General features: G+C 39.6%; 2 protein-coding genes across 3 annotated transcripts in view; one reads left to right on the top strand and one right to left on the bottom strand.

Moving 5' to 3' along the window:
- The window catches only part of LOC139766657 (putative peptidyl-prolyl cis-trans isomerase dodo), a 38,733-nt gene extending 31,706 nt beyond the window's left edge, over positions 1-7,027 (top strand). Inside the window, exon 4 of the mRNA XM_071695554.1 lies at positions 6,603-7,027. Coding sequence (XP_071551655.1) covers positions 6,603-6,767 — 165 coding nt within the window. The 3' untranslated portion in view covers positions 6,768-7,027. The remainder of the gene's footprint in view (positions 1-6,602) is intronic.
- Positions 7,028-17,713: 10,686 nt separating this feature from the next.
- The window catches only part of LOC139766635 (uncharacterized), a 144,008-nt gene continuing 135,706 nt past the window's right edge, over positions 17,714-26,015 (bottom strand). Inside the window, exon 5 of one of the 2 annotated variants that reach the window (XM_071695516.1) lies at positions 17,714-19,123. In XM_071695516.1, the coding sequence (XP_071551617.1) occupies positions 18,945-19,123 (179 nt within the window). In that variant the 3' untranslated portion in view covers positions 17,714-18,944. The remainder of the gene's footprint in view (positions 19,124-26,015) is intronic. The other variant, XM_071695542.1, reaches the window with a different exon arrangement.

Here is a 26,015-nt window from a genome sequence, read left to right as displayed (position 1 = left end):
CAACCACGCTCTTTTTATTTCCACACATCTCTCTTACCCTTACGTTACTTACTCGCTCAAACCACCTCACACCACACATTGTCCTCAAACATCTCATTTCCAGCACATCCATCCTCCTGCGCACATCTCTATCCATAGCCCACGCCTCGCAACCATACAGCATTGTTGGTACCACTATTCCCTCAAACATACCCATTTTTGCTTTCCGAGATAATGTTCTCGACTTCCACACATTTTTCAAGGCTCCCAAAATTTTCGCCCCCTCCCCCACCCTATGATCCACTTCCGCTTCCATGGTTCCATCCGCTGACAGATCCACTCCCAGATATCTAAAACACTTCACTTCCTCCAGTTTTTCTCCATTCAAACTCACCTCCCAATTGACTTGACCCTCACCCCTACTGTACCTAATAACCTTGCTCTTATTCACATTTACTCTCAACTTTCTTCTTCCACACACTTTACCAAACTCAGTCACCAGCTTCTGCAGTTTCTCACATGAATCAGCCACCAGCGCTGTATCATCAGCGAACAACAATTGACTCACTTCCCAAGCTCTCTCATCCCCAACAGACTTCATACTTGCCCCTCTTTCCAGGACTCTTGCATTTACCTCCTTTACAACCCCATCCATAAACAAATTAAACAACCATGGAGACATCACACACCCCTGCCGCAAACCTACATTCACTGAGAACCAATCACTTTCCTCTCTTCCTACACGTACACATGCCTTACATCCTCGATAAAAACTTTTCACTGCTTCTAACAACTTGCCTCCCACACCATATATTCTTAATACCTTCCACAGAGCATCTCTATCAACTCTATCATATGCCTTCTCCAGATCCATAAATGCTACATACAAATCCCTTTGCTTTTCTAAGTATTTCTCACATACATTCTTCAAAGCAAACACCTGATCCACACATCCTCTACCACTTCTGAAACCGCACTGCTCTTCCCCAATCTGATGCTCTGTACATGCCTTCACCCTCTCAATCAATACCCTCCCATATAATTTACCAGGAATACTCAACAAACTTATACCTCTGTAATTTGAGCACTCACTCTTATCCCCTTTGCCTTTGTACAATGGCACTATGCACGCATTCCGCCAATCCTCAGGCACCTCACCATGAGTCATACATACATTAAATAACCTTACCATATATATATATATATATATATATATATATATATATATATATATATATATATATATATATTTTTTTTTTTCAAACTATTCGCCATTTCCCGCGTTAGCGAGGTAGCGTTAAGAACAGAGAACTGGGCCACTGAGGGAATATCCTCACCTGGCCCCCTTCTCTGTTCCTTCTTTTGGAAAATTAAAAAAAATTGAGAGGGGAGGATTTCCAGCCCCCCGCTCCCTCCCCTTTTAGTTGCCTTCTACGACACGCAGGGAAATACGTGGGAAGTATTCTTTCTCCCCTATCCCCAGGGATATAATATATATATATTATCCCTGGGGATAGGGGAGAAAGAATACTTCTCACGTATTCCCTGCGTGTCGTAGAAGGCGACTAAGGGAAGGGAGCGGGGGGCTGGAAATCTTCCCCTCTCATTTTTTTTTTTTTTTTAATTTTCGAAAGGAAGGAACAGAGAAGGGGGTCGGGTGAGGATGTTTCCTCAGAGGCCCAGTCCTCTGTTCATAACGCTACCTCGCTGAGGCGGGAAATGGTGAATAGTATGAAAGATATATATATATATATATATATATATATATATATATATATATATATATATATATATTGTTACGAACTCGGTGCTTATTCGAGCAAGGTCGCCAGTAACATATATATGTTGCAAATACTCTATTGATCCTTGTCTTTGCAAGGACGTGAGATTTGTTATATTGCACAACTCAGGATAACGCTATCTTAACGTTATGGGGTTAAAACAAACACCAGGGTTAGAATTACTTATAATGAAAGAATTCAAATGTACATGGTAAACACATAAATCAGGCACGAATCATTTACGTTAACACTGAACATGAGTTTAACTTTGAACATGAATTTACATTCCAGATAAGATTTCAAACCAGATCTCCTTCCTTTATGATTCTCTGTTCGGTAACATTTCACTTACTTAGACCTGACGTGAGACAGTAAACATCATCGTTACACTTAGGTAAACCTGACGTGAGACAGTAAACATCGTTACACTTAGCTGAACCTGACGTGAGACAGTAAACATCATCGTTACACTTAGGTAAACCTGACGTGAGACAGTAAACATCATCGTTACACTTAGCTAACCTGACGTGAGACAGTAAACATCATCGTTACACTTAGTTAACCTGACGTGACACAGTAAACATCATCGTTACACTTAGGTAAACCTGACGTGACACAGATAAACATCATCGTTACACTTAGCTAACCTGACGTGACACAGTAAACATCTTACAAACTAGGGCAGCGGTGGCTACGGGGTTCGAGACAGGGAAAGCTTACATTACCTTGCTGGGCTCGGGACTGCTGAAGGAATCGACTACCAGACGATCGTCTGAGCTTTTTATCTGAGGGACCAGCAAGGCAGGAACAGCTAGCCACGCCTCGACCCGCCACCTATGGCTACGATAGGTCAGAATGACACAATTGCCCCTGATAGGTCAAAAGACTGATTGTCACGCCCTCATCTTGACGTGATTGGCTGAAGGAGGCCTAAGGTCCGGCCTACCTATGGCGTGAATTCAAAATCCTTTGTTCCTGACGCCGTTGACAAGGGTTTGGGTGCTAGAGGACTGGTCAACATCTGCTTCAAAAACATAATTGCTAGGACAATTAACACGGTCAGGGAAGTGAGATCCGAGCCGATAGCAACCACTCCCTACACCAAGGCACACCAACACAGAGGTACACCATACTCAAATATACGAACATGTGGACACATACACGTGTTCGTAAACAATATATGTATATTTATTCATTTTGCTCAAGGGCAAAGGGTATATATATATATATATATATATATATATATATATATATATATATATATATATATTATTTTTTTATTATACTTTGTCGCTGTCTCCCGCGTTTGCGAGGTAGCGCAAGGAAACAGACGAAAGAAATGGCCCAACCCCCCCCTCCCCATACACATGTATATACATACGTCCACACACGCAAATATACATACCTACACAGCTTTCCATGGTTTACCCCAGACGCTTCACATGCCCTGCTTCAATCCACTGACAGCACGTCAACCCCGGTATACCACATCGCTTCAATTCACTCTATTCCTTGCCCTCCTTTCACCCTCCTGCATGTTCAGGCCCCGATCACACAAAATCTTTTTCACTCCATCTTTCCACCTCCAATTTGGTCTCCCTCTTCTCCTTGTTCCCTCCACCTCCGACACATCCTCTTGGTCAATCTTTCCTCACTCATCCTCTCCATGTGCCCAAACCACTTCAAAACACCCTCTTCTGCTCTCTCAACCACGCTCTTTTTATTTCCACACATCTCTCTTACCCTTACGTTACTCACTCGATCAAACCACCTCACACCACACATTGTCCTCAAACATCTCATTTCCAGCACATCCATCCTCCTGCGCACAACTCCATCCATAGCCCACGCCTCGCAACCATACAACATTGTTGGAACCACTATTCCTTCAAACATACCCATTTTTGCTTTCGAGATAATGTTCTCCACTTCCACACATTCTTCAAGGCCCCCAGGATTTTCGCCCCCTCCCCCACCCTATGATCCACTTCCGCTTCCATGGTTCCATCCGCTGCCAGATCCACTCCCAGATATCTAAAACACTTCACTTCCTCCAGTTTTTCTCCATTCAAACTCACCTCCAATTGACTTGACCCTCAACCCTACTGTACCTAATAACCTTGCTCTTATTCACATTTACTCTTAACTTTCTTCTTCCACACACTTTTCCAAACTCAGTCACCATCTTCTGCAGTTTCTCACATGAATCAACCACCAGCGCTGTATCATCAGCGAACAACAACTGACTCACTTCCCAAGCTCTCTCATCCACAACAGACTCATACTTGCCCCTCTTTCCAAAACTCTTGCATTCACCTCCCTAACAACCCCATCCATAAACAAATTAAACAACCATGGAGACATCACACACCCCTGCCGCAAACCTACATTCACTGAGAACCAATCACTTTCCTCTCTTCCTACACGTACACATGCCTTACATCCTCGATAAAGACTTTTCACTGCTTCTAACAACTTGCCTCCCACACCATATATTCTTAATACCTTCCACAGAGCATCTCTATCAGCTCTATCATATGCCTTCTCCAGATCCATAAATGCTACATACAAATCCATTTGCTTTTCTAAGTATTTCTCACATACATTCTTCAAAGCAAACACCTGATCCACACATCCTCTACCACTTCTGAAACCACACTGCTCTTCCCCAATCTGATGCTCTGTACATGCCTTCACCCTCTCAATCAATACCCTCCCATATAATTTCCCAGGAATAGTAGAGAAACTTATACCTCTGTAATTTGAGCACTCACTCTTATCCCCTTTCCCTTTGCCTTTGTACAATGGCACTATGCACGCATTCCGCCAATCCTCAGGCACCTCACCATGAGTCATACATACATTAAATAACCTTACCAACCAGTCAACAATACAGTCACCCCCTTTTTTAATAAATTCCACTGCAATACCATCCAAACCCGCTGCCTTGCCGGCTTTCATCTTCCGCAAAGCCCCCACTACCTCTTCTCTGTTTACCAAATCATTTTCCCTAACCCTCTCACTTTGCACACCACCCCGACCAAAACACCCTATATCTGCCACTCTATCATCAAACACATTCAACAAACCTTCAAAATACTCACTCCATCTCCTTCTCACATCACCACTACTTGTTATCACCTCCCCACTTGCGCCCTTCACCGAAGTTCCCATTTGCTCCCTTGTCTTACGCACTTTATTTACCTCCTTCCAGAACATCTTTTTATTCTCCCTAAAATTTAATGATACTCTCTCACCCCAACTCTCATTTGCCCTTTTTTTCACCTCTTGCACCTTTCTCTTGACCTCCTGTCTCTTTCTTTTATACATCTCCCACTCAATTGCATTTTTTCCCTGCAAAAATCGTCCAAATGCCTCTCTCTTCTCTTTCACTAATACTCTTACTTCTTCATCCCACCACTCACTACCCTTTCTAATCAACCCACCTCCCACTCTTCTCATGCCACAAGCATCTTTTGCGCAATCCATCACTGATTCCCTAAATACATCCCATTCCTCCCCCACTCCCCTTACTTCCATTGTTCTCACCTTTTTCCATTCTGTACTCAGTCTCTCCTGGTACTTCCTCATACAGGTCTCCTTCTCAAGCTCACTTACTCTCACCACCTTCTTCACCCCAACATTCACTCTTCTTTTCTGAAAACCCATACAAATCTTCACCTTAGCCTCCACAAGATAATGATCAGACATCCCTCCAGTTGCACCTCTCAGCACATTAACATCCAAAAGTCTCTCTTTCGCACGCCTGTCAATTAACACGTAATCTAATAACGCTCTCTGGCCATCTCTCCTACTTACATAAGTATACTTATGTATATCTCGCTTTTTAAACCAGGTATTCCCAATCATCAGTCCTTTTTCAGCACATAAATCTACAAGCTCTTCACCATTTCCATTTACAACACTGAACACCCCATGTATACCAATTATTCCCTCAACTGCCACATTACTCACCTTCGCATTCAAATCACCCATCACTATGACCCGGTCTCGTGCATCAAAACCACTAACACACTCATTCAGCTGCTCCCAAAACACTTGCCTCTCTTGATCTTTCTTCTCATGCCCAGGTGCATATGCACCAATAATCACCCACCTCTCTCCATCAACTTTCAGTTTTACCCATATTAATCGAGAATTTACTTTCTTACACTCTATCACATACTCCCACAACTCCTGTTTCAGGAGTATTGCTACTCCTTCCCTTGCTCTTGTCCTCTCACTAACCCCTGACTTTACTCCCCAGACATTCCCAAACCACTCTTCCCCTTTACCCTTTAGCTTCGTTTCACTCAGAGCCAAAACATCCAGGTTCCTTTCCTCAAACATACTACCTATCTCTCCTTTTTTCACATCTTGGTTACATCCACACACATTTAGGCACCCCACTCTGAGCTTTTATTTATTTATTTATTTTGCTTTGTCGCTGTCTCCCGCGTTAGCGAGGTAGCGCAAGGAATCAGACGAGAGTGGCCCAACCCACCCACATACACATGTACGACTCATATATATATATATATATATATACATATATATATATATATATATATATATATATATATATATATATATATATATATATATATATATATTTGCTATGTGGGCGTTTATGTATATACATGTGTATATGAGTGGATGGGCCTTCATCTATTTCCTGGCGCTACCTCGCAGACGTGGGAAACCGATTATTTATAATAAATGAATCAATATTTAGTTATTTATTTATTTATGCTTAATTACTGTTTCCTGCATCAAGGTAGGATGTATATTTAGAGAATGAAAGCCTTAGTCCAGCAGTCATATTTTTCCCTTTTTTTTCAGGTATCGGATTGTAGCTCAGCCAAGCGAGGAGGAGACCTAGGTCTTTTTGGGAGAGGTGCAATGCAGAAACCCTTCGAAGATGCTGCTTTTGCCCTTAAAGTGGGAGAGCTCAGTCAAATCGTTGACACTGACTCTGGAGTACACATTATTATGCGAACAGCATAGATTGGTTGACTTCAAGTTCTTCAGCATATAGCTAAAATCCTTATGGGAATTTTTCTTTTCCTTATTATTAGGCTCTCCAAAGTTTGCTTTATTTTATTTGAGAGACTGCTTTCATTCAGAGATATGGTACTACTAGTTCTTTTCTCAGAACAGATTTAATTGATTGTTGGGTTTCGAAAAGAAAAGTACAGCCTAAAGTCGAAACAAATTGAAAAGTTATCGTGCAGTACTGTCAATAAAGGTAAATATATGAAATATAATGAACATTTAATTACCCAATGCCTTTTGGTTCATTTTTATTAATGTGGTACTGAAAGTCATTCAGTAAACTTACGAGAATTTAACATATGATTCAGTGCCTTTTTAAACATATTTGATCATTTGTAGCATTAATTTCTCTTGTGTTGTAGCACTACTTTACAGACTTCAGTCTGTCGATCTGTTTACAATAGAACTTGGAATGCTGTATTTTGCTGTAAATAGGGATATTTCAGGGAGAACCACAATATAACTTGATCTTAATGCTTTTGTAATTTCTTTGAAAGACCTTATTAAGACAACTTCACTTTTTATAAACAACTTCACTTTTTATAACTTCAAGATGTGTGACAGTACATGGTTGTGATATTTCTATCCACCTTTCCTTATTTCATGTGTCTTTGCTACTTCAGTGCCTCAATTTGTATTTTATCATGCACTTTGTGTTACAATATTGGCATTGAATTTCTAATTACTCCACTCTCTGCTTTAGAAACATGGAGGTATTGAACATAGATAAGCATCAATACTGAAATATTAAGAATGAGTCAAAAACATACACAAAATATTATTAATGAAAACTTTTTATAGAAATTTTTATAAAAATATGCATTATGTTCACTCAATTTCAGTTCTATGATGTGGCAGTCAGACCTTTCTCACTCTCAGTCCCCCATCCCCCATGGTGCATATACAAAGGAATTCAAACAACAACAGACCATTGGACCCTTTCAAGGTTGTTTGTGATAATGATGGTATCTGAAACTTATAGATCAGTGTGGTAAGAGTAGAAAGACATATTTCAGTAAGAATATTACTGTAAACTTTGCCTATAACTAAGGTGCAAATAATTTCAGTCTTGGATTTTAAACATTACTTATAAAGTCTCTTTAAAATGTACATTTATCAGTGGTCCTGCTTTTGACCACAAATTGGTGAATCTTTCCATTTATTGATAGTGAAATTCTATAAATTGATCATTAAGTAGCTTGTCAGATCAAGATTATCAAAGTCTCTGATAATTTTGAATACCTGCATTAGATCATGTCTTAACTTTCTGTTTGGTCATCGATATTAAAATTCAGTTGCCACCTGTGAGCCCAGTCTATCGCTTTGTTGATATCTGTTTGATGCTGCAGAAGTTCAGTTCTTTTTGTTAGTGTATGTTTTTACTTACAATCTTGCTGCAGAAGTTAAGTTTCTGTTGTAGTTTTATTACTTCACATACAATCATCTGCAAATTTTGATATCTTACAATGCAACCCATTATCAATATCATTAATATATATGAGAAAGAGAACTGGTCCCAAGACTGATCCTTGTTGCACACCACTTGTTGTGTCTAGCCATTCTGAAGCCTGATCATTAATCACTTCTTTGTTTACAGCCAGTCAACCACTTCTTACCACCGAAGTATATTGTCCTTTGTTGTCTTGAACAAAGTCAGTCACCATTTCCCTTTGATAATGAACCAGTTGACTGTGTAATGACTCACTTGCTTTGAAAATATCCATAAAGCTCTCTTTTTTTCCTATTTTCAGCACTATATGCTTCATACTAACATTTACTAAGTCCATTTACATAATTTGCACTATTATGTTGGATATTAGTTTGAGTTTGTATGGGCTGTTTTTGTAGATTATTTCAGTCAACAGATATCTCTCAGTAGGCAGTAGTTGGTAGGCAGCCAATGACCAGGGAGGTGTATTACCAGTACTACCTTCCTGGGTATCGGAAGGGTTAGTGACAGCTTTGTAGTTGACCAGCACTTTAGTGGTTGTCAAATTGCACTACTCTGACCCAGGTAGCTGTCTTTTCTTTCTGCCTAACCCACACTTATTCTACTGGCATTGTCCACATACATACTATCTCTTCTTGTCATACATAACATTTGACAACACTTAATTCACACAGATCATTCTTCCTAACTCTGCATTTTCCTGTGGTGAGCCTTACATGCTAGCCCTGCCTTTTAGCATAATGGTAGGAGCAATAAATGGAAGCACTATTTAGGAACATTTAGGCAAGATTTAATTAGGTATGGTAATTCCAAATCTTTCCCCTTTGCCGTCTTATGGAGTTAGGAGAGCCCAGCTGTACAGAATTAATTTCCTCATACTGTAAGGTGTATGTATGCTTGTCAATGTACTTCATATGATTGGGAACAGAGCTAAAGATATTAGAAAGACTGATAGAGAGTTGGCTTGATAACTACTGAAGTCATCATCAGTGACATAATGAGGCAATGAAGTATATCCTGCTATTACAATAGTGTATGCAGGACAATATCATCCATGTCTGTCTGCCTTTGGACACATTCTTTGTAATACACTAACTTGAAGAATATTACATGATAGAATCTTCATGCTTATACCAAAGGCGTCTCCTGTGGAGTTAATGATTGGATTAAATTTGAGGTCACATAGTTTAACAAACTTGTATGTTATGAAGTGATTCTTTTTATAAGTGCTACAACTCAGGAGCTTGAAGAATATTACATGATAGAATCTTCATGCTTATACCAAAGGCGTCTCCTGTGGAGCTAATGATTGGATTAAATTTGAGGTCACATAGTTGAACAAACTTGTATGTTATGAAGTGATTCTTATTATAAGTGCTACAACTCAGGAGTGCTGAATGATGGGAAGTTCACTTTCATAACACTTTAGAGTCCTGGCAACTGGTTTGGTGAAAAGAAAGGATAGAGTGAAAGCCTTGTGCAGAGTAAAGTATGGCAAGCAGCAAGGGTGGGTGGAATTACAAGTTTGTTTCTCATGAAATGGGGTGAAAATGTTTTTGATTGGTTAATCTTGCTAGGCACCTGTGCCCTCACATAAGGCAGAGGTGAATGTTTGAATTACTGAAGTAACTGTTGAGTTTATCTAGGTAAGTTGTGAGAAAGTGGTGTTATGTACAGGACATCTGACTGGGGAGGAGCAGTTTGGAAGCTTCAGGAAAGGTACAGGATACTTGGAGTAAGTGTTTGCTTTGAAGAATCTGAGAGAAATATTCAAAAGAGAGTGAACTGGTATGACAGATCTGGAGGATGTGTTTGAAAGAATTGACAGATGCCTTGTGGAAGATGTATTGAATACAGAGGGTAAATGGAAAGTGAAGAGTTTTTATCGGAAGACTAAGGCATCTATATGATTTGAGGGAAGGTAAGTAGTCTTTGATGGGAGTAGGTTTGTGTCAAGTATAAGGCCTACAAAAAAAACCTTGCTTGCCTCACCATACACTTTCATAGGCAATGTCACACTTTCATTTTATTAATTTATCTCTGGCCTTGATTACCATTTGCAGATGTGTGGCCAAGGACTTGGCAAAGTTCCTGAAATATTCTAGATTCATGTTTTGGGTCCATAGGGGCTTGGTCTCTTGAATGAGGTGATGCAATGATGTTGCAGGAAACAGCCACCTGATCCTGCATTTTGAACACCCAGTACACCTAAAAACCTCAAGTGTACCCACAAAATCTTGCTTCCATGTAAGAAGTTGGTCTTTCTCCTCTTCAGAAACATAAAGAGCCAACCATCCTGAAGCTCAAGTGGAACAAATAAAATGCTTAAAAATAAAATTCCCAGAATGAAGTGGCAGCCTGGAAGAGGAATGAACATCGATCACTCAAGATAGCCTGAGGCACAGTGAAGCAGGTTGCTGATGCTCACACCGACAGAAATGCAAGTCTCGGCAATCACATGTATGATGATTTCACCTGAGTGTGTCATATGCTTGCACCTACAAAAAACAGCCATGTATCACCTTTGAAAATATATGTGGGGTAGACTATTTTTTGCAGACACTGTATGTTTGACATCTCCGTGACTTTAATCTATTTCTTGATGGGGTAGTGCGGGAAGTGACTGAATCCAAAGATGATACAAAATGTCTTTACCTGTTGTGTGTGCATGTGTCACACAAGGAATGTAACCACATTTTTGGTAGGTGGGACAATATCAAATACAGTAAACCCTTGATTTAATGGACCCTGATTTAACAGATTTCAGATTTAATGGACCGCAAAAATAAAATTTATTTGTTTATATATTATACTTGGTCGCTGTCTCCCGCGTTAGCAAGGTAGTGCAAGGAAACAGATGAAAGAATGGCCCAACCCACCCACATACACATGCATATACATAAACACCCTCACGCACATATACATATCTACACATTTCAACGTATACATACATATACATACACGGACATATACATATATACACATGTACACATTCATACTTGCTGCCTTCATCCATTCACGTCACCACCCTGCCACACATGAAACAGCACCACCCTCCCCCCGCGTGCACACGAGGTAGTGCTAGGAAAAGACAACAAAGGCCACATTTGTTCAAACTCAGTCTCTAGCTGTTGTGTGTAATGCACCGAAACCACAGCTCCCTTTCCATGTCCAGGCCTCGCAAAACTTTCCATGGCTTACCCCAGATGTCTCACATGCCTTGGTTCAATCCATTGACAGCACGTCGACCCCAAATATACCACATCGTTCCAATTCACTCTATTCCTTGCACGCCTTTCACCCTCCTGTATGCTCAGGCCCCGATCGCTCAAAATCTTTTTCACTCCATCTTTCCACCTCCAAGTTGGTCTCCCACCTCTTGTTCCCTGCACCTCTGACACGTATATCCTCTTTGTCAATCTTTCCTCACTTGTTCTCTCCATGTGACCAAACCATTTCAATACCTGCTCTCAACCATACTCTTTTTATTACCATACATCTCTCTTACACTTTCATTACTTAATCAAACCACCTCACACCACATATTGTCCTCAAACATCTCATTTCCAATACCTCCACCCTCCTCCACACAACCTTACCTATAGCACATGCCTCACAACCATATAACATTGTTGGAGCCACTATTCCTTCAAACGTACCCATTTTTGCTCTCCGAGATAACATTCTCACCTTCCACACATTCTTGAACGCTCCCAGAACCTTCACTTCCTCCCCCACCCTGTAACTCGCTTCCACCTCCATGGTTCCATCCACTGCTAAATCCACACCCAGATATCTAAAACAAATCACTTCTTCCAGTTTTTCTTCATTTAAACTTACCTCCCAATCAACTTGTCCCTCAACCCTACTGAACGTAAAAACCTTGCTCTTATTCACATTTTCTCTCAGCTTTCCTCTTTCACACACTTTACCAAACACAGTCACCAACTTCTGCATTATCATCAACAAACAACTGACTCACTTCCCAAACCCTCTCATCCACAACAGACTGCATACTTGCCCCTCCCTCCAAAACTCTTGCATTTACCTCCCTAACAACCCCATCCATAAACAAATTAAACAGCCATGGAGACATCACACACCCCTTCAGCAAACCAACATTCACTGGGAAGCAATCATTTTTCTCTCTTCCTACTCGTACATATGCCATACATCCTCGACAAAAACTTTTTCACTGCTCCTAGCAACTTAACTCCCACACCATAAACTCTTAATACCTTCCACAGAGCATCTCTGTCATATGCCTTCTCCAGATCCATAAAACCTGGACCAAGGTAAATATATTAATAGTTATGTGTATGTTAGAAAAGCAAATGGATTTGTATGTAGCATTTATGGATCTGTAGAAGGCATATGATAGAGATGCTCTGTGGAAGGTATTAAGAGTTTATGGTGTGGGAGGCAAGTTGTTAGAAGCAGTGAAAAGTTTTTATCGAGGAAGTAAGGCATGTGTACGTGTAGGAAGAGAGGAAAATGATTGGTTCTCAGTGAATGTAGGTTTGCGGCAGGGGTGTGTGATGTCTCCATGGTTGTTTAATTTGTTTATGGATGGGGTTGTTAGGGAGGTAAATGCAAGAGTTTTGGAAAGAGGGGCAAGTATGCAGTCTGTTGCGGATGAGAGAGCTTGGGAAGTGAGTCAGGTGTTGTTTGCTGATGATATAGCGCTGGTGGCTGATTCATGTGAGAAACTGCAGAAGCTGGTGACTGAGTTTGTTAAAGTGTGTGAAAGAAGAAAGTTACGAGTAAATGTGAATAAGAGCAAGGTTATTAGGTACAGTAGGGTTGAGGGTCAAGTCAATTGGGAGGTATGAGTAAATGTGAATAAGAGCAAGGTTATTAGGTACAGTAGGGTTGAGGGTCAAGTCAATTGGGAGGTAAGTTTGAATGGAGAAAAACTGGAGGAAGTAAAGTGTTTTAGATATCTGGGAGTGGATCTGGCAGTGGATGGAACCATGGAAGCGGAGGGAATCATAGGGTGGGGGAGGGGGCGAAAATTCTGGGAGCCTTGAAGAATGTTTGGAAGTCGAGAACATTATCTCGGAAAGCAAAAATGGGTATGTTTGAAGGAATAGTGGTTCCAACAATGTTGTATGGCTGCGAGGCATAGGCTATGGATAGAGTTGTGCGCAGGAGGGTGGATGTGCTGGAAATGAGATGTTTGAGGACAATATGTGGTTTGATCAAGGAAGTAATGTAAGGGTAAGAGAGATGTGTGGAAATAAAAAGTGTGGTTGAGAGAGCAGAAGAGGGTGTTTTGAAATGGTTTGGTCACATGGAGAGAATGAGTGAGGAAAGGTTGACCAAGAAGATATATGTGTCAGAGGTGGAGGGAACGAGGAGAAGTGGGAGACCAAATTGGAGGTGGAAAGATGGGAGTGAAAAAGATTTTGAGTGATCGGGGCCTGAACATGCAGGAGGGTGAAAGGCGTGCAAGGAATAGAGTGAATTGGAACGATGTGGTATACCAGGGTCGACGTGCTGTCAATGGATTGAACCAGGGCATGTGAAGCGTCTGGGGTAAACCATGGAAAGTTCTGTGAGGCCTGGATGTGGAAAGGGAGCTGTGGTTTCAGTGCATTATTACATGACAGCTAGAGACTGAGTGTGAATGAATGGGGCTTTTGTTGTCTCTTCCTAGCGCTACCTCGCACACATGAGGGGGAGGGGGTTGTTATTCCATGTGTGGCGAGGTGGCGATGGGAATAAATAAAGGCAGATAGTATGAATTATGTACATGTGTATATATGTATATGTCTGTGTGTATATATATATATATATATATATATATATATATATATATATATATATATATATTATCCCTGGGGATAGGGGAGAAAGAATACTTCCCACGTATTCCCTGCGTGTCGTAGAAGGCGACTAAAAGGGGAGGGAGCGGGTGGCTGGAAATCCTCCCCTTTCTTGTTTTTTTTTAATTTTCCAAAAGAAGGAACAGAGAAGGGGGTCAGGTGAGGATATTCCCTCTAAGGCCCAGTTCTCTGTTCTTAACGCTACCTCGCTAACGCGGGAAATGGCAGCTGAATGAGTGTGTTAGTGGTTTTGATGCACGAGACCGGGTTATAGTGATGGGTGATTTGAATGCAAAGGTGAGTAATGTGGCAGTTGAGGGAATAATTGGTATACATGGGGTGTTCAGTGTTGTAAATGGAAATGGTGAAGAGCTTGTAGATTTATGTGCTGAAAAAGGACTGATGATTGGGAATACCTGGTTTAAAAAGCGAGATATACATAAGTATACTTATGTAAGTAGGAGAGATGGCCAGAGAGCGTTATTGGATTACGTGTTAATTGACAGGCGTGCGAAAGAGAGACTTTTGGATGTTAATGTGCTGAGAGGTGCAACTGGAGGGATGTCTGATCATTATCTTGTGGAGGCTAAGGTGAAGATCTGTATGGGTTTTCAGAAAAGAAGAGTGAATGTTGGGGTGAAGAGGGTGGTGAGAGTAAGTGAGCTTGAGAAGGAGACCTGTGTGAGGAAGTACCAGGAGAGACTGAGTACAGAATGGAAAAAGGTGAGAACAATGGAAGCAAGGGGAGTGGGGGAGGAATGGGATGTATTTAGGGAATCAGTGATGGATTGCGCAAAAGATGCTTGTGGCATGAGAGGAGTGGGAGGTGGGTTGATTAGAAAGGGTAGTGAGTGGTGGGATGAAGAAGTAAGAGTATTAGTGAAAGAGAAGAGAGAGGCATTTGGACGATTTTTGCAGGGAAAAAATGCAATTGAGTGGGAGATGTATAAAAGAAAGAGACAGGAGGTCAAGAGAAAGGTGCAAGAGGTGAAAAAAAGGGCAAATGAGAGTTGGGGTGAGAGAGTATCATTAAATTTTAGGGAGAATAAAAAGATGTTCTGGAAGGAGGTAAATAAAGTGCGTAAGACAAGGGAGCAAATGGGAACTTCAGTGAAGGGCGCAAATGGGGAGGTGATAACAAGTAGTGGTGATGTGAGAAGGAGATGGAGTGAGTATTTTGAAGGTTTGTTGAATGTGTTTGATGATAGAGTGGCAGATATAGGGTGTTTTGGTCGAGGTGGTGTGCAAAGTGAGAGGGTTAGGGAAAATGATTTGGTAAACAGAGAAGAGGTAGTGAAAGCTTTGCGGAAGATGAAAGCCGGCAAGGCAGCAGGTTTGGATGGTATTGCAGTGGAATTTATTAAAAAAGGGGGTGACTGTATTGTTGACTGGTTGGTAAGGTTATTTAATGTATGTATGACTCATGGTGAGGTGCCTGAGGATTGGTGGAATGCGTGCATAGTGCCATTGTACAAAGGCAAAGGGGATAAGAGTGAGTGCTCAAATTACAGAGGTATAAGTTTGTTGAGTATTCCTGGTAAATTATATGGGAGGGTATTGATTGAGAGGGTGAAGGCATGTACAGAGCATCAGATTGGGGAAGAGCAGTGTGGTTTCAGAAGTGGTAGAGGATGTGTGGATCAGGTGTTTGCTTTGAAGAATGTATGTGAGAAATACTTAGAAAAGCAAATGGATTTGTATGTAGCATTTATGGATCTGGAGAAGGCATATGATAGAGTTGATAGAGATGCTCTGTGGAAGGTATTAAGAATATATGGTGTGGGAGGAAAGTTGTTAGAAGCAGTGAAAAGTTTTTATCGAGGATGTAAGGCATGTGTACGTGTAGGAAGAGAGGAAAGTGATTGGTTCTCAGTGAATGTAGGTTTGCGGCAGGGGTGTGTGATGTCTCCATGGTTGTTTAATTTGTTTATGGATGGGGTTGTTAGGGAGGTAAATGCAAGAGTTTTGGAAAGAGGGGCAAGTATGAAGTCTGTTGTGGATGAGAGAGCTTGGGAAGTGAGTCAGTTGTTGTTCGCTGATGATACAGCGCTGGTGGCTGATTCATGTGAGAAACTGCAGAAGCTGGTGACTGAGTTTGGTAAAGTGTGTGGAAGAAGAAAGTTAAGAGTAAATGTGAATAAGAGCAAGGTTATTAGGTACAGTAGGGTTGAGGGTCAAGTCAATTGGGAGGTGAGTTTGAATGGAGAAAAACTGGAGGAAGTGAGGTGTTTTAGATATCTGGGAGTGGATCTGGCAGCGGATGGAACCATGGAAGCGGAAGTGGATCATAGGGTGGGGGAGGGGGCGAAAATTCTGGGGGCCTTGAAGAATGTGTGGAAGTCGAGAACATTATCTCGGAAAGCAAAAATGGGTATGTTTGAAGGAATAGTGGTTCCAACAATGTTGTATGGTTGTGAGGCGTGGGCTATGGATAGAGTTGTGCGCAGGAGGATGGATGTGCTGGAAATGAGATGTTTGAGGACAATGTGTGGTGTGAGGTGGTTTGATCGAGTGAGTAACGTAAGGGTAAGAGAGATGTGTGGAAATAAAAAGAGCGTGGTTGAGAGAGCAGAAGAGGGTGTTTTGAAGTGGTTTGGGCACATGGAGAGAATGAGTGAGGAAAGATTGACCAAGAGGATATATGTGTCGGAGGTGGAGGGAACGAGGAGAAGAGGGAGACCAAATTGGAGGTGGAAAGATGGAGTGAAAAAGATTTTGTGTGATCGGGGCCTGAACATGCAGGAGGGTGAAAGGAGGGCAAGGAATAGAGTGAATTGGAGCGATGTGGTATACCGGGGTTGACGTGCTGTCAGTGGATTGAATCAAGGCATGTGAAGCGTCTGGGGTAAACCATGGAAAGCTGTGTAGGTATGTATATTTGCGTGTGTGGATGTATGTATATACATGTGTATGGGGGGGGGGGTTGGGCCATTTCTTTCGTCTGTTTCCTTGCACTACCTCGCAAACGCGAGAGACAGCGACAAAGTATAAAAAAAAAAAAAAAAAAAAAAAAAATATATATATATATATATATATGTGTGTACATTGAGATGTATAGGTATGTATATTTGTGTGTGTGGATGTGTATGTATATACATGTGTATGTGGGTGGGTTGGGCCATTCTTTCGTCTGTTTCCTTGCACTACCTCGCTAACGCAGGAGACAGCGACAAAGGAAAATAATAAAAAAAAGTGTTTGTCATAAATGAATGGTTAGATGTAATGTTCCAAGTCCATGGTAAAACAAACAATTTGCTGATTATTTATAAATCTCTAGGACAGGAGTAGGAAAACCACAAAATTATGCTACACAAAATGAGATTTGTAAATAAACATCAAAGTGCTTGGAACATAAAGTCTACCTATCATTCCTGTGTAGCAATCAAATAGTCATCATGGCCCTGATTACATGACATCTTTATGCTACACAAAACATGGACTTGGAACATTCATCTCCTTATCATTTCTTTGTAACAGTCATATAACTAACAATATATTCATCATGGCTCTGGTTCCATGACATCTTTACAGCCTAGAAACTGGTACAGCATAGTTCATAAAGAACTAAAAATTTCTCTTGATTCCCCAGAATGCAGATAACCATTAGTCTTAATTACCCAGCAACTGGTTAAATGAAACTAATTTTTTTTTGAAAATTTATTTCACACATACATCTATACTACCGTTTATTTAGTTTTAAGAGATAATCAATATCCACAAAAAATGGAACCATCCTAAGAAAAGGCTTCAGCCTCCCAACTTGTGCAAAGTATGCTATGTAAAATGTTCTTTAAATGTACGTTTTTTTTTTTTTTTTTTCAAATGATCTCCATGCAACTATTTATACACACATTCCTCTTGCACAGACTCCTGAATATTGTGTACCTTCATCAAACTATAGACTTTTCTCATGACCTCAAATTTAGACACTTTTTACCTTCCACATCATTAACTAGAATGTGGTTTTCATCTCCAGATTTTCTGGATTAAACCCTACCAATAATGTGAAAAGATTCCACACTCAATCTAGAGTCCAATATACTGAAAAGTTGTAATCCTGTTGACAGTCAAAAGGTTATTTTATTAGAGATGTGCTTAAAGTATCAATGGCAAGTGTGCATCAATTACTTTATCCCTTATGTGAAATGCTTCTAGTGGTTAAAAAAAAATCAAATGTGAAACATGATTATGCCAAATTATTAGATGATCAAGATGGCACTGATAAAAATGAATTGTTTGATGATCATAAGAAACATGGAAAACTTTTCCATTAGTGAAGTTTACAATGACAGAATGGAAGGTAATGATCAAAGGGACAAGGACAGCCTTGACTGTAAGCTACACAAACTATTAGACAAATACAAACAAGTAAATTATCTATAAATATAATAGATTCTTATAAAGAAACATTAATCAGATAAGAAACCTTATATGCAAAATAATAATAATAATAAGGAAAAATTATGCTTACATTTTACACATACAAAATCAGTCTATGTTATAAAACAATATATCACTGGTTTGTTTTGATTTTCCCAAAAATTTGGTGTTATTATCCAGTACCACATACCCAGGAACACAATGTCATGCAACCTGTAAAAAAATATTCTTAAAGCATCCATATGTCATTCACACAACAGTCTGAATCTGGAGAGAGTTTCTTAAGTTATGGAAACATTTTCAGCTATCACAAGGGCATGGAGATCAACAGGTTAGTGTGCCTGTTGGCAGCAACTGCAAGCGCTTAAATTACTACAATTTATTGAACAGCCACAATAATCAACAGAGAGTGCTTTAAAATAAATTTGTCATTTGTCATATGTACATGCAGGATACATCTATAAGGCTGTCTTAAGGGAAAATGAGTCTGGGTTCATATATATCCCTCCAATCAAGCTCCTCCAAAACAGCATCTTTATCCTGTTCATCCTCAGTCAAGTCAACTTCATCTTCTTCAAAGGTAAGATCAACCTCTTCCACTTCTTTCTTGCTCTGATTAACATTTGATTCTCTCTTGGACTTTATCTTATCTGTTAAAGAGAATAATCATCAATTTCACATTACAACAGTCTGTGATCAATTGGAAAAAAAAAAAATAGTGTGCTGCATATTTTTCTTGTATCTTTAAACTACTATATCCATATACTATGCACCTTACTCATGTTGGATTTCAGAACCAATTTGAATAAATGTTTTGTAAGAGATAGTCCAAGGATCAAAGAGGCCAAAACAACCAGATTATTTTTAATGGTAAATATGGTGGTCACATTACAATTACTGCAGAGGTCTCTTCCACTGCCAGGATGATGCATGAAAAATTCTGATCCAGAAGCACACTTTTTCTGAAGAAAAACCATTTTGTTTGAAAACTGAAATATAAAATACTGAAAGGCTTTTATATCTGAATTTATACTATGAAACATATCATAATGACCAACAGATATGAACATGGAGAAAATGATCACCTAATCCTGTAATCATTTGCATGCTCAAATACAAGACTTTATGGTCCCCAAACAATATTTCTGCCAAAGAATCATATTCAGCATGAAAAATAGGTCCTATACTGGAGTAGTGAATCAAACAAACCAGTTTTCCAAAGAAAAATATCAAAAAAATGCAAGGTACTTTTTGTTTCAAAACTGGAATATATTTAATGAAAAGTCTTCTATGTTTGAAATTTGAATGTAAAATATAATGCTTCCTCTGGTGGACGGAAACCAATAAATATAAATACACTTCCCATGTATTTTTCAATACTGTAGTCATTTAAATGGATAATTATAGGACTTATTGGCCCCTAAACAATATCTCAGTTCCATAATCATATCATCTCTGGGGTAGGGATGAATGAACTCTACGTCTATATTCCTTGTGTCATAGGTGATTAAAGGCGGTAAGAGTTGGGGGCTGGAAACTCTTCCCTTCTTGTATCTAAATTTCTATAATACAGAACAGAGGGAGCCAAGCTGGGAGTGCTTATCCCCCTTAAAGGTTCAGGCTGGAGTACCTAAATGTGTGTGGCTTTAATTGAGAGGATAAAAAAGGGAAGATAGGTAATATGTTTGAGAAAAGAAACCTGGAAGTTCTGGTTCAAAGTGAAACAAAAGCTTTAGAGTACAGGGGAAGAATGGTTTGGAAATGTCTTCAGAGCTTAAGCCAGGGGTTGGTGAGAGGAAAACAGATAAAGAGATGTGCTTATCGTCCTCAAAGGCTCAAGCTGGGTTGTCTAAATGTGTGTGGATGTAACCAAGATGAGAAGAAAGGGGAACCAGGTTGTATGTTTATGGAAAGAAACCTGGATATTCTGGCTATGAGTGTAACAGCTAAAGAGTAAAGGGGAAGAATGGTTTGGAAATGTCTTGCGAGCTAAGCCAGTGACAAGACAATAGATAAGGAAGGAATAGCACTACTGCTGGAGCAGGTTTTGTTGGAGTGCGTGAAAGTGCAAGAAAGTGAGTTCCAGACTAATGAGGGCAAAAATGAAAGTCGATGGCAAGAGATGAGTGATTATCAGCACTTATGCACTGAGCCATGAGAAGAAAAATCATGAGGCAAGATTTTGGGAGCAGCTGAGTGGGCAATTTAGATGCAAGGGTGAATAATGTGGTTGAGGGTATCATTGGGGGCATGGAGTACTCTGGAAAGTGAACGGAAATGGTGATTAGCTTGTGGAGTTGTGAGATAAAAAACAAAGACTGGTGATCGGAATATCTGATTTAAAAAGAGGGAAATCCACAAGTATAAGAATGTGAATAGAAAAGATGGTTAATAAGCATTATTGAATTCCATATTAACTGATAGGCATGTAAAGTAGAGACTTTTAGATGTCAATGTACTGACAGGGGCAGCTGGTGTGATGTCTGATCATTACCATGTAGAAATGAGGGTGAAGATTTGTATATTTCTTTTGGAAAAAATGAAACATTGTCAGGCAGAAGACAGTAGCGAGAGCAAGTGAGTTTGAAAATGAGACTTGAGTTGAGAAATACCTACTGATTGTGTGCAGGATGGCAAAAGGTGAAAGCTGATGTAACTAGGGAAGTAAGCAAGGAACAGGATGTATTCAGAGAAGCAGTGATGGCATGTGCAGGAGATGCATGTTACATGCGAAAGGTGGAATCAAGAAGTGAAAAGTGAAAAGTTTTTATCGAGGATGTAAGGCAAGTGTACGTGTAGGAAGAGAGGAAAGTGATTGGTTCTCAGTGAATATTGGTTTGCGGCAGGGGTGTGTGATGTCATAATGCTTGTTTAATTTGATTATGGATGGGGTTGTTGGGGAGGTGAATGCAAGAGTTTTGGAAAGAGGGGCAAGTATGCAGTCTGTTGTGGATGAGAGAGCTTGGGAAGTGAGTCAGGTGTTGTTTACTGATGATACAGCGCTGGTGACTGATTCGTGTGAGAAACTGCAGAAGCTAGTGACTGAGTTTGGTAAAGCGCGTGAAAGAAGAAAGCTGACAGTAAATGTGAATAAGAGCAAGGTTATTAGGTACAGTAGGGTTGAGGGACAAGTCAATTGGGAGGTAAGTTTAAATGGAGAAAAACTGGAGGAAGTGAAGTGTTTTAGATATCTGGGAGTGGATTTGGCAGCGGATGGAACCATGGATGCGGAAGTGAATCATAGGGTGGGGGAGGGGGCGAAAGTTCTGGGAGCGTTGAAGAATGTGTGGAAGTCGAGAACATTATCTCGGAAAGCAAAAATGGGTATGGTTGAAGGAATAGTGGTTCCAACGATGTTATATGGTTGCAAGGCGTGGGCTATAGATAGAGTTGTGCAGAGGAGGGTGGATGTGTTGGAAATGAGACATTTGAGGACAATATGTGGTATGAGGTGGTTTGATCGAGTAAGTAATGAAAGGGTAAGAGAGATGTGTGGTAATGAAAAGAGTGTGGTTGAGAGAGCAGAAGAGGGTGTTTTGAAATGGTTTGGTCACACGGAGAGAATGAGTGAGGAAAGACTGACAAAGAGGATATATGTGTCAGAGGTGGAGGGAACGAGAAGTGGGAGACCAAATTGAAGGTGGAAAGATGGAGTGAAAAAGATTTTGAGTGATCGGGGCCTGAACATGCAGGAGGGTGAAAGGTGTGCAAGGAATAGAGTGAATTGGAACGATGTGGTATACCAGGGTCGATGTACTGTCAATGGATTGAACCAGGGCGTGAGAAGCGTCTGGGGTAAACCATGGAAAGTTCTGTGGGGCCTGGATGTGGAAAGGGAGCTGTGGTTTCAGTGCATTATACATGACAGCTAGAGACTGAGTGTGAACGAATGTGGCCTTTGTTGTCTTTTCATAGCGCTACCTCGTGCACATGAGTGGGGAAAGGGTTGTTGTTTCATGTGTGGCGGGGTGGCGATGGGAATGAATAACAGCAGGTAGTATGAATTATGTACATGTGTCTATATGTATATGTCTGTGTGTGTATATATATGTATATGTTGAGATGTATAGGTATGTATATTTGCGGGTGTGGACGTGTATGTATATACATGTGTATGTGGGTGGGTTGGGCCATTCTTTCGCCTGTTTTCTTACTCTACCTCGCTAACGCGGGAGACAGCGACAAAGCAAATGAATAAAATAAATAGTTCAGGAATTTTTTCTAGCCCAAAAACCTTTTTGTTTTAAAACTGAAATATAACAAAAAATTCCTATATATAAAATAATACTGGAAAATACCTCATAGTGCATCCCCATGCCAACAGATACCCAATAAATAATATAAGAATAATCACAGAATCTTCTGAAAGATTAATAATTAATGACATATTTACAGACGTTAATGTCTTACACATATACTTCAACCTCAGATTCGAATTCAGCTTGAAAAATAATACCTATACTGAGATTTTCAAGTAAATCTATCCCATCACAAAAATACCAAGAATCAATCGTAAGAAGTGTTGGCTCAAAAACCTTTTTCTTTTAAAAGTGATATAAGACATAATGAAAGGTTTCTATATCTGAAATATTCGAGGAAAATATTTCACAATTCTTCCCCATGCCAAAAAGACACCCAATAAATACGAACTGAATAATCACAGAATCTTGTAAGAAAATAACAAACATATGCTTATTTACAGGTCTTAATGTTACCTATCATAAATTTCAAGCAAAGATTTGAATTCAGCATGAAAAATAGTCCCTCTGAGATTTTTAAGTAAATCCATTATCATATAAAAATACAAAAAACTGCTGATGATATAGTTCAGGAAAATTTTTAGCCAAAAAATTTTTTTCTTTTCCTATACTGAAATATGACAAAATGGAATACTACTATACTTAAAATAATCATGGAAAATATGTCAATGCTTCCTCAAGCTAACAGAGAACCAGTAAATAAGAACCAAATAATCAGAGAATCTTCTAAAAGGGTAACCATTAATCATTTACTTACAGGCCTTAATGTCCGCTAACATATATTTTAGTTTCAGATTTGAATACAGTAAGAAAATTGGTCCTTTTACTGAGGTTTTCAAGCAAATCTATTAACCTTACGAAAATACCAATAATTGCAGGTAATAAATATTTTGTTCAGGGAATTTTTCAGCCTTAAAACCTTCTTGTTTCAAAATTGAAATATGATGAAACATTTCTATACATAGTTATAATGATAATGGAAAATATCTCAAGTGATTCCCCAAGCCAACAGATACACAATAAATACAAACCAAATAATCACTATCTCTTAAAAGAGTATCATTCAATTACTTATTCAAAGGCCTTAACATCTACCAACATATATTTCAAGCACAGATTTGAATTCAACATTAAAGATAGTCCATATACTGAGGTTTTCAAGCAGACCTATTCCTGTCACAAAAATTCCAAAAACTGCTAGTAATAACAGTTCAAGGAATTTTTTAGCCCAAACACCTTTTTCCTTTAAAACTGAATTATGATATAATGAAACATTGCTACACTTGAAATAAACAAAGAAAATGCCTCATTATGCTTCCCAAAGATGAAAGATACCCAATAAATACAAACTAAATAATCACAGATTCTTGTAAAACAGTAAGAAATAATTACTTATTCACAAGCATTAATATCCCCACATACATTTCAATCATGGATTCAAATTCATTATGAAAAATAGTCCTTAAACTGAGATTTTTTTTAGCAAATCTATCAACCCTCACAAAAATACCAAAAATCACAGCCCAAAAACCTTCCTCTTTTAAAACTGAAATATGACATCATGAAACACTTCTATAATCAAAATAATCAAAGGAAATATCTCACAATACTTCCCTAAGCTGAAAAATACCCAATAAATACAAGCCAAATAATCTGAGAATATTCTTAAAAAGAGTAACCATTCTTAACTTTTTTGCAGGCTTTAATATCCGCTTACATATATTTCTACCCGATTCAAATTCACCATGAAGTTTTCAAGCAAATCTGTTACCCCTCACAAAAATACCAAAACTTTCAGGAAAGTTTTAACCCTGAGTGAAACGAAGCTCAAGGGTAAAGGGGAAGAGTGGTTTGGAAATGTCTTGGGAGTAAAGTCAGGGGTTAGTGAGAAGACAAGAGCAAGGGAAGGAGTAGCAGTACTCCTGAAACAGGAGTTGTGGGAGTATGTGATAGAATGTAAGAAAGTAAATTCTCGATTAATATGGGTAAAACTGAAAGTTGATGGAGAGAGATGGGTGATTATTGGTGCATATGCACCTGGGCATGAGAAGAAAGATCATGAGAGGCAAGTGTTTTGGGAGCAGCTGAATGAGTGTGTTAGTGGTCTTGATGCACGAGACCAGGTTATAGTGATGGGTGATTTGAATGCAAAGGTGAGTAATGTGGCAGTTGAGGGAATAATTGGTATACATAGGGTGTTCAGTGTTGTAAATGGAAATGGTGAAGAGCTTGTAGATTTATGTGCTGAAAAAGGACTGGTGATTGGGAATACCTGGTTTAAAAAGCGAGATATACATAAGTATACGTATGTAAGTAGGAGAGATGGCCAGAGAGCGTTATTGGATTATGTGTTAATTGACAGGCGCACGAAAGAGAGACTTTTGGATGTTAATGTGCTGAGAGGTGCAAATGGAGGGTTGTCTGATCATTATCTTGTGGAGGCTAAGGTGAAGATTTGTATGGGTTTTCAGAAAAGAAGAGTGAATGTTGGGGTGAAGAGGGTGGTGAGAGTAAGTGAGCTTGGGAAGGAGACTTGTGTGAGGAAGTACCAGGAGAGACTGAGTACAGAATGGAAAAAGGTGAGAACAATGGAAGTAAGGGGAGTGGGGGAGGAATGGGATGTATTTAGGGAATCAGTGATGGATTGCGCAAAAGATGCTTGTGGCATGAGAAGCATGGGAGGTGGGTTGATTAGAAAGGGTAGTGAGTGGTGGGATGAAGAAGTAAGATTATTAGTGAAAGAGAAGAGAGAGGCATTTGGACGATTTTTGCAGGGAAAAAATGCAATTGAGTGGGAGATGTATAAAAGAAAGAGACAGGAGGTCAAGAGAAAGGTGCAAGAGGTGAAAAAGAGGGCAAATGAGAGTTGGGGTGAGAGAGTATCATTAAATTTTAGGGAGAATAAAAAGATGTTCTGGAAGGAGGTAAATAAAGTGCATAAGACAAGGGAGCAAATGGGAACTGCAGTGAAGGGCGCAAATGGGGAGGTGATAACAAGTAGTGGTGATGTGAGAAGGAGATGGAGTGAGTATTTTGAAAGTTTGTTGAATGTGTTTGATGATAGAGTGGCAGATATAGGGTGTTTTGGTCGAGGTGGTGTGCAAAGTGAGAGGGTTAGGGAAAATGATTTGGTAAACAGAGAAGAGGTAGTAAAAGCTTTGTGGAAGATGAAAGCTGGCAAGGCAGCAGGTTTGGATGGTATTGCAGTGGAATTTATTAAAAAAGGGGGCGACTGTATTATTGACTGGTTGGTAAGGTTATTTAATGTATGTATGACTCATGG

Source organism: Panulirus ornatus, chromosome 4 (genome assembly GCF_036320965.1).
Source record: "Panulirus ornatus isolate Po-2019 chromosome 4, ASM3632096v1, whole genome shotgun sequence".
Lineage (NCBI taxonomy): Eukaryota > Metazoa > Arthropoda > Malacostraca > Decapoda > Palinuridae > Panulirus > Panulirus ornatus.
This window is presented reverse-complemented; position numbering and strand designations above follow the sequence as displayed.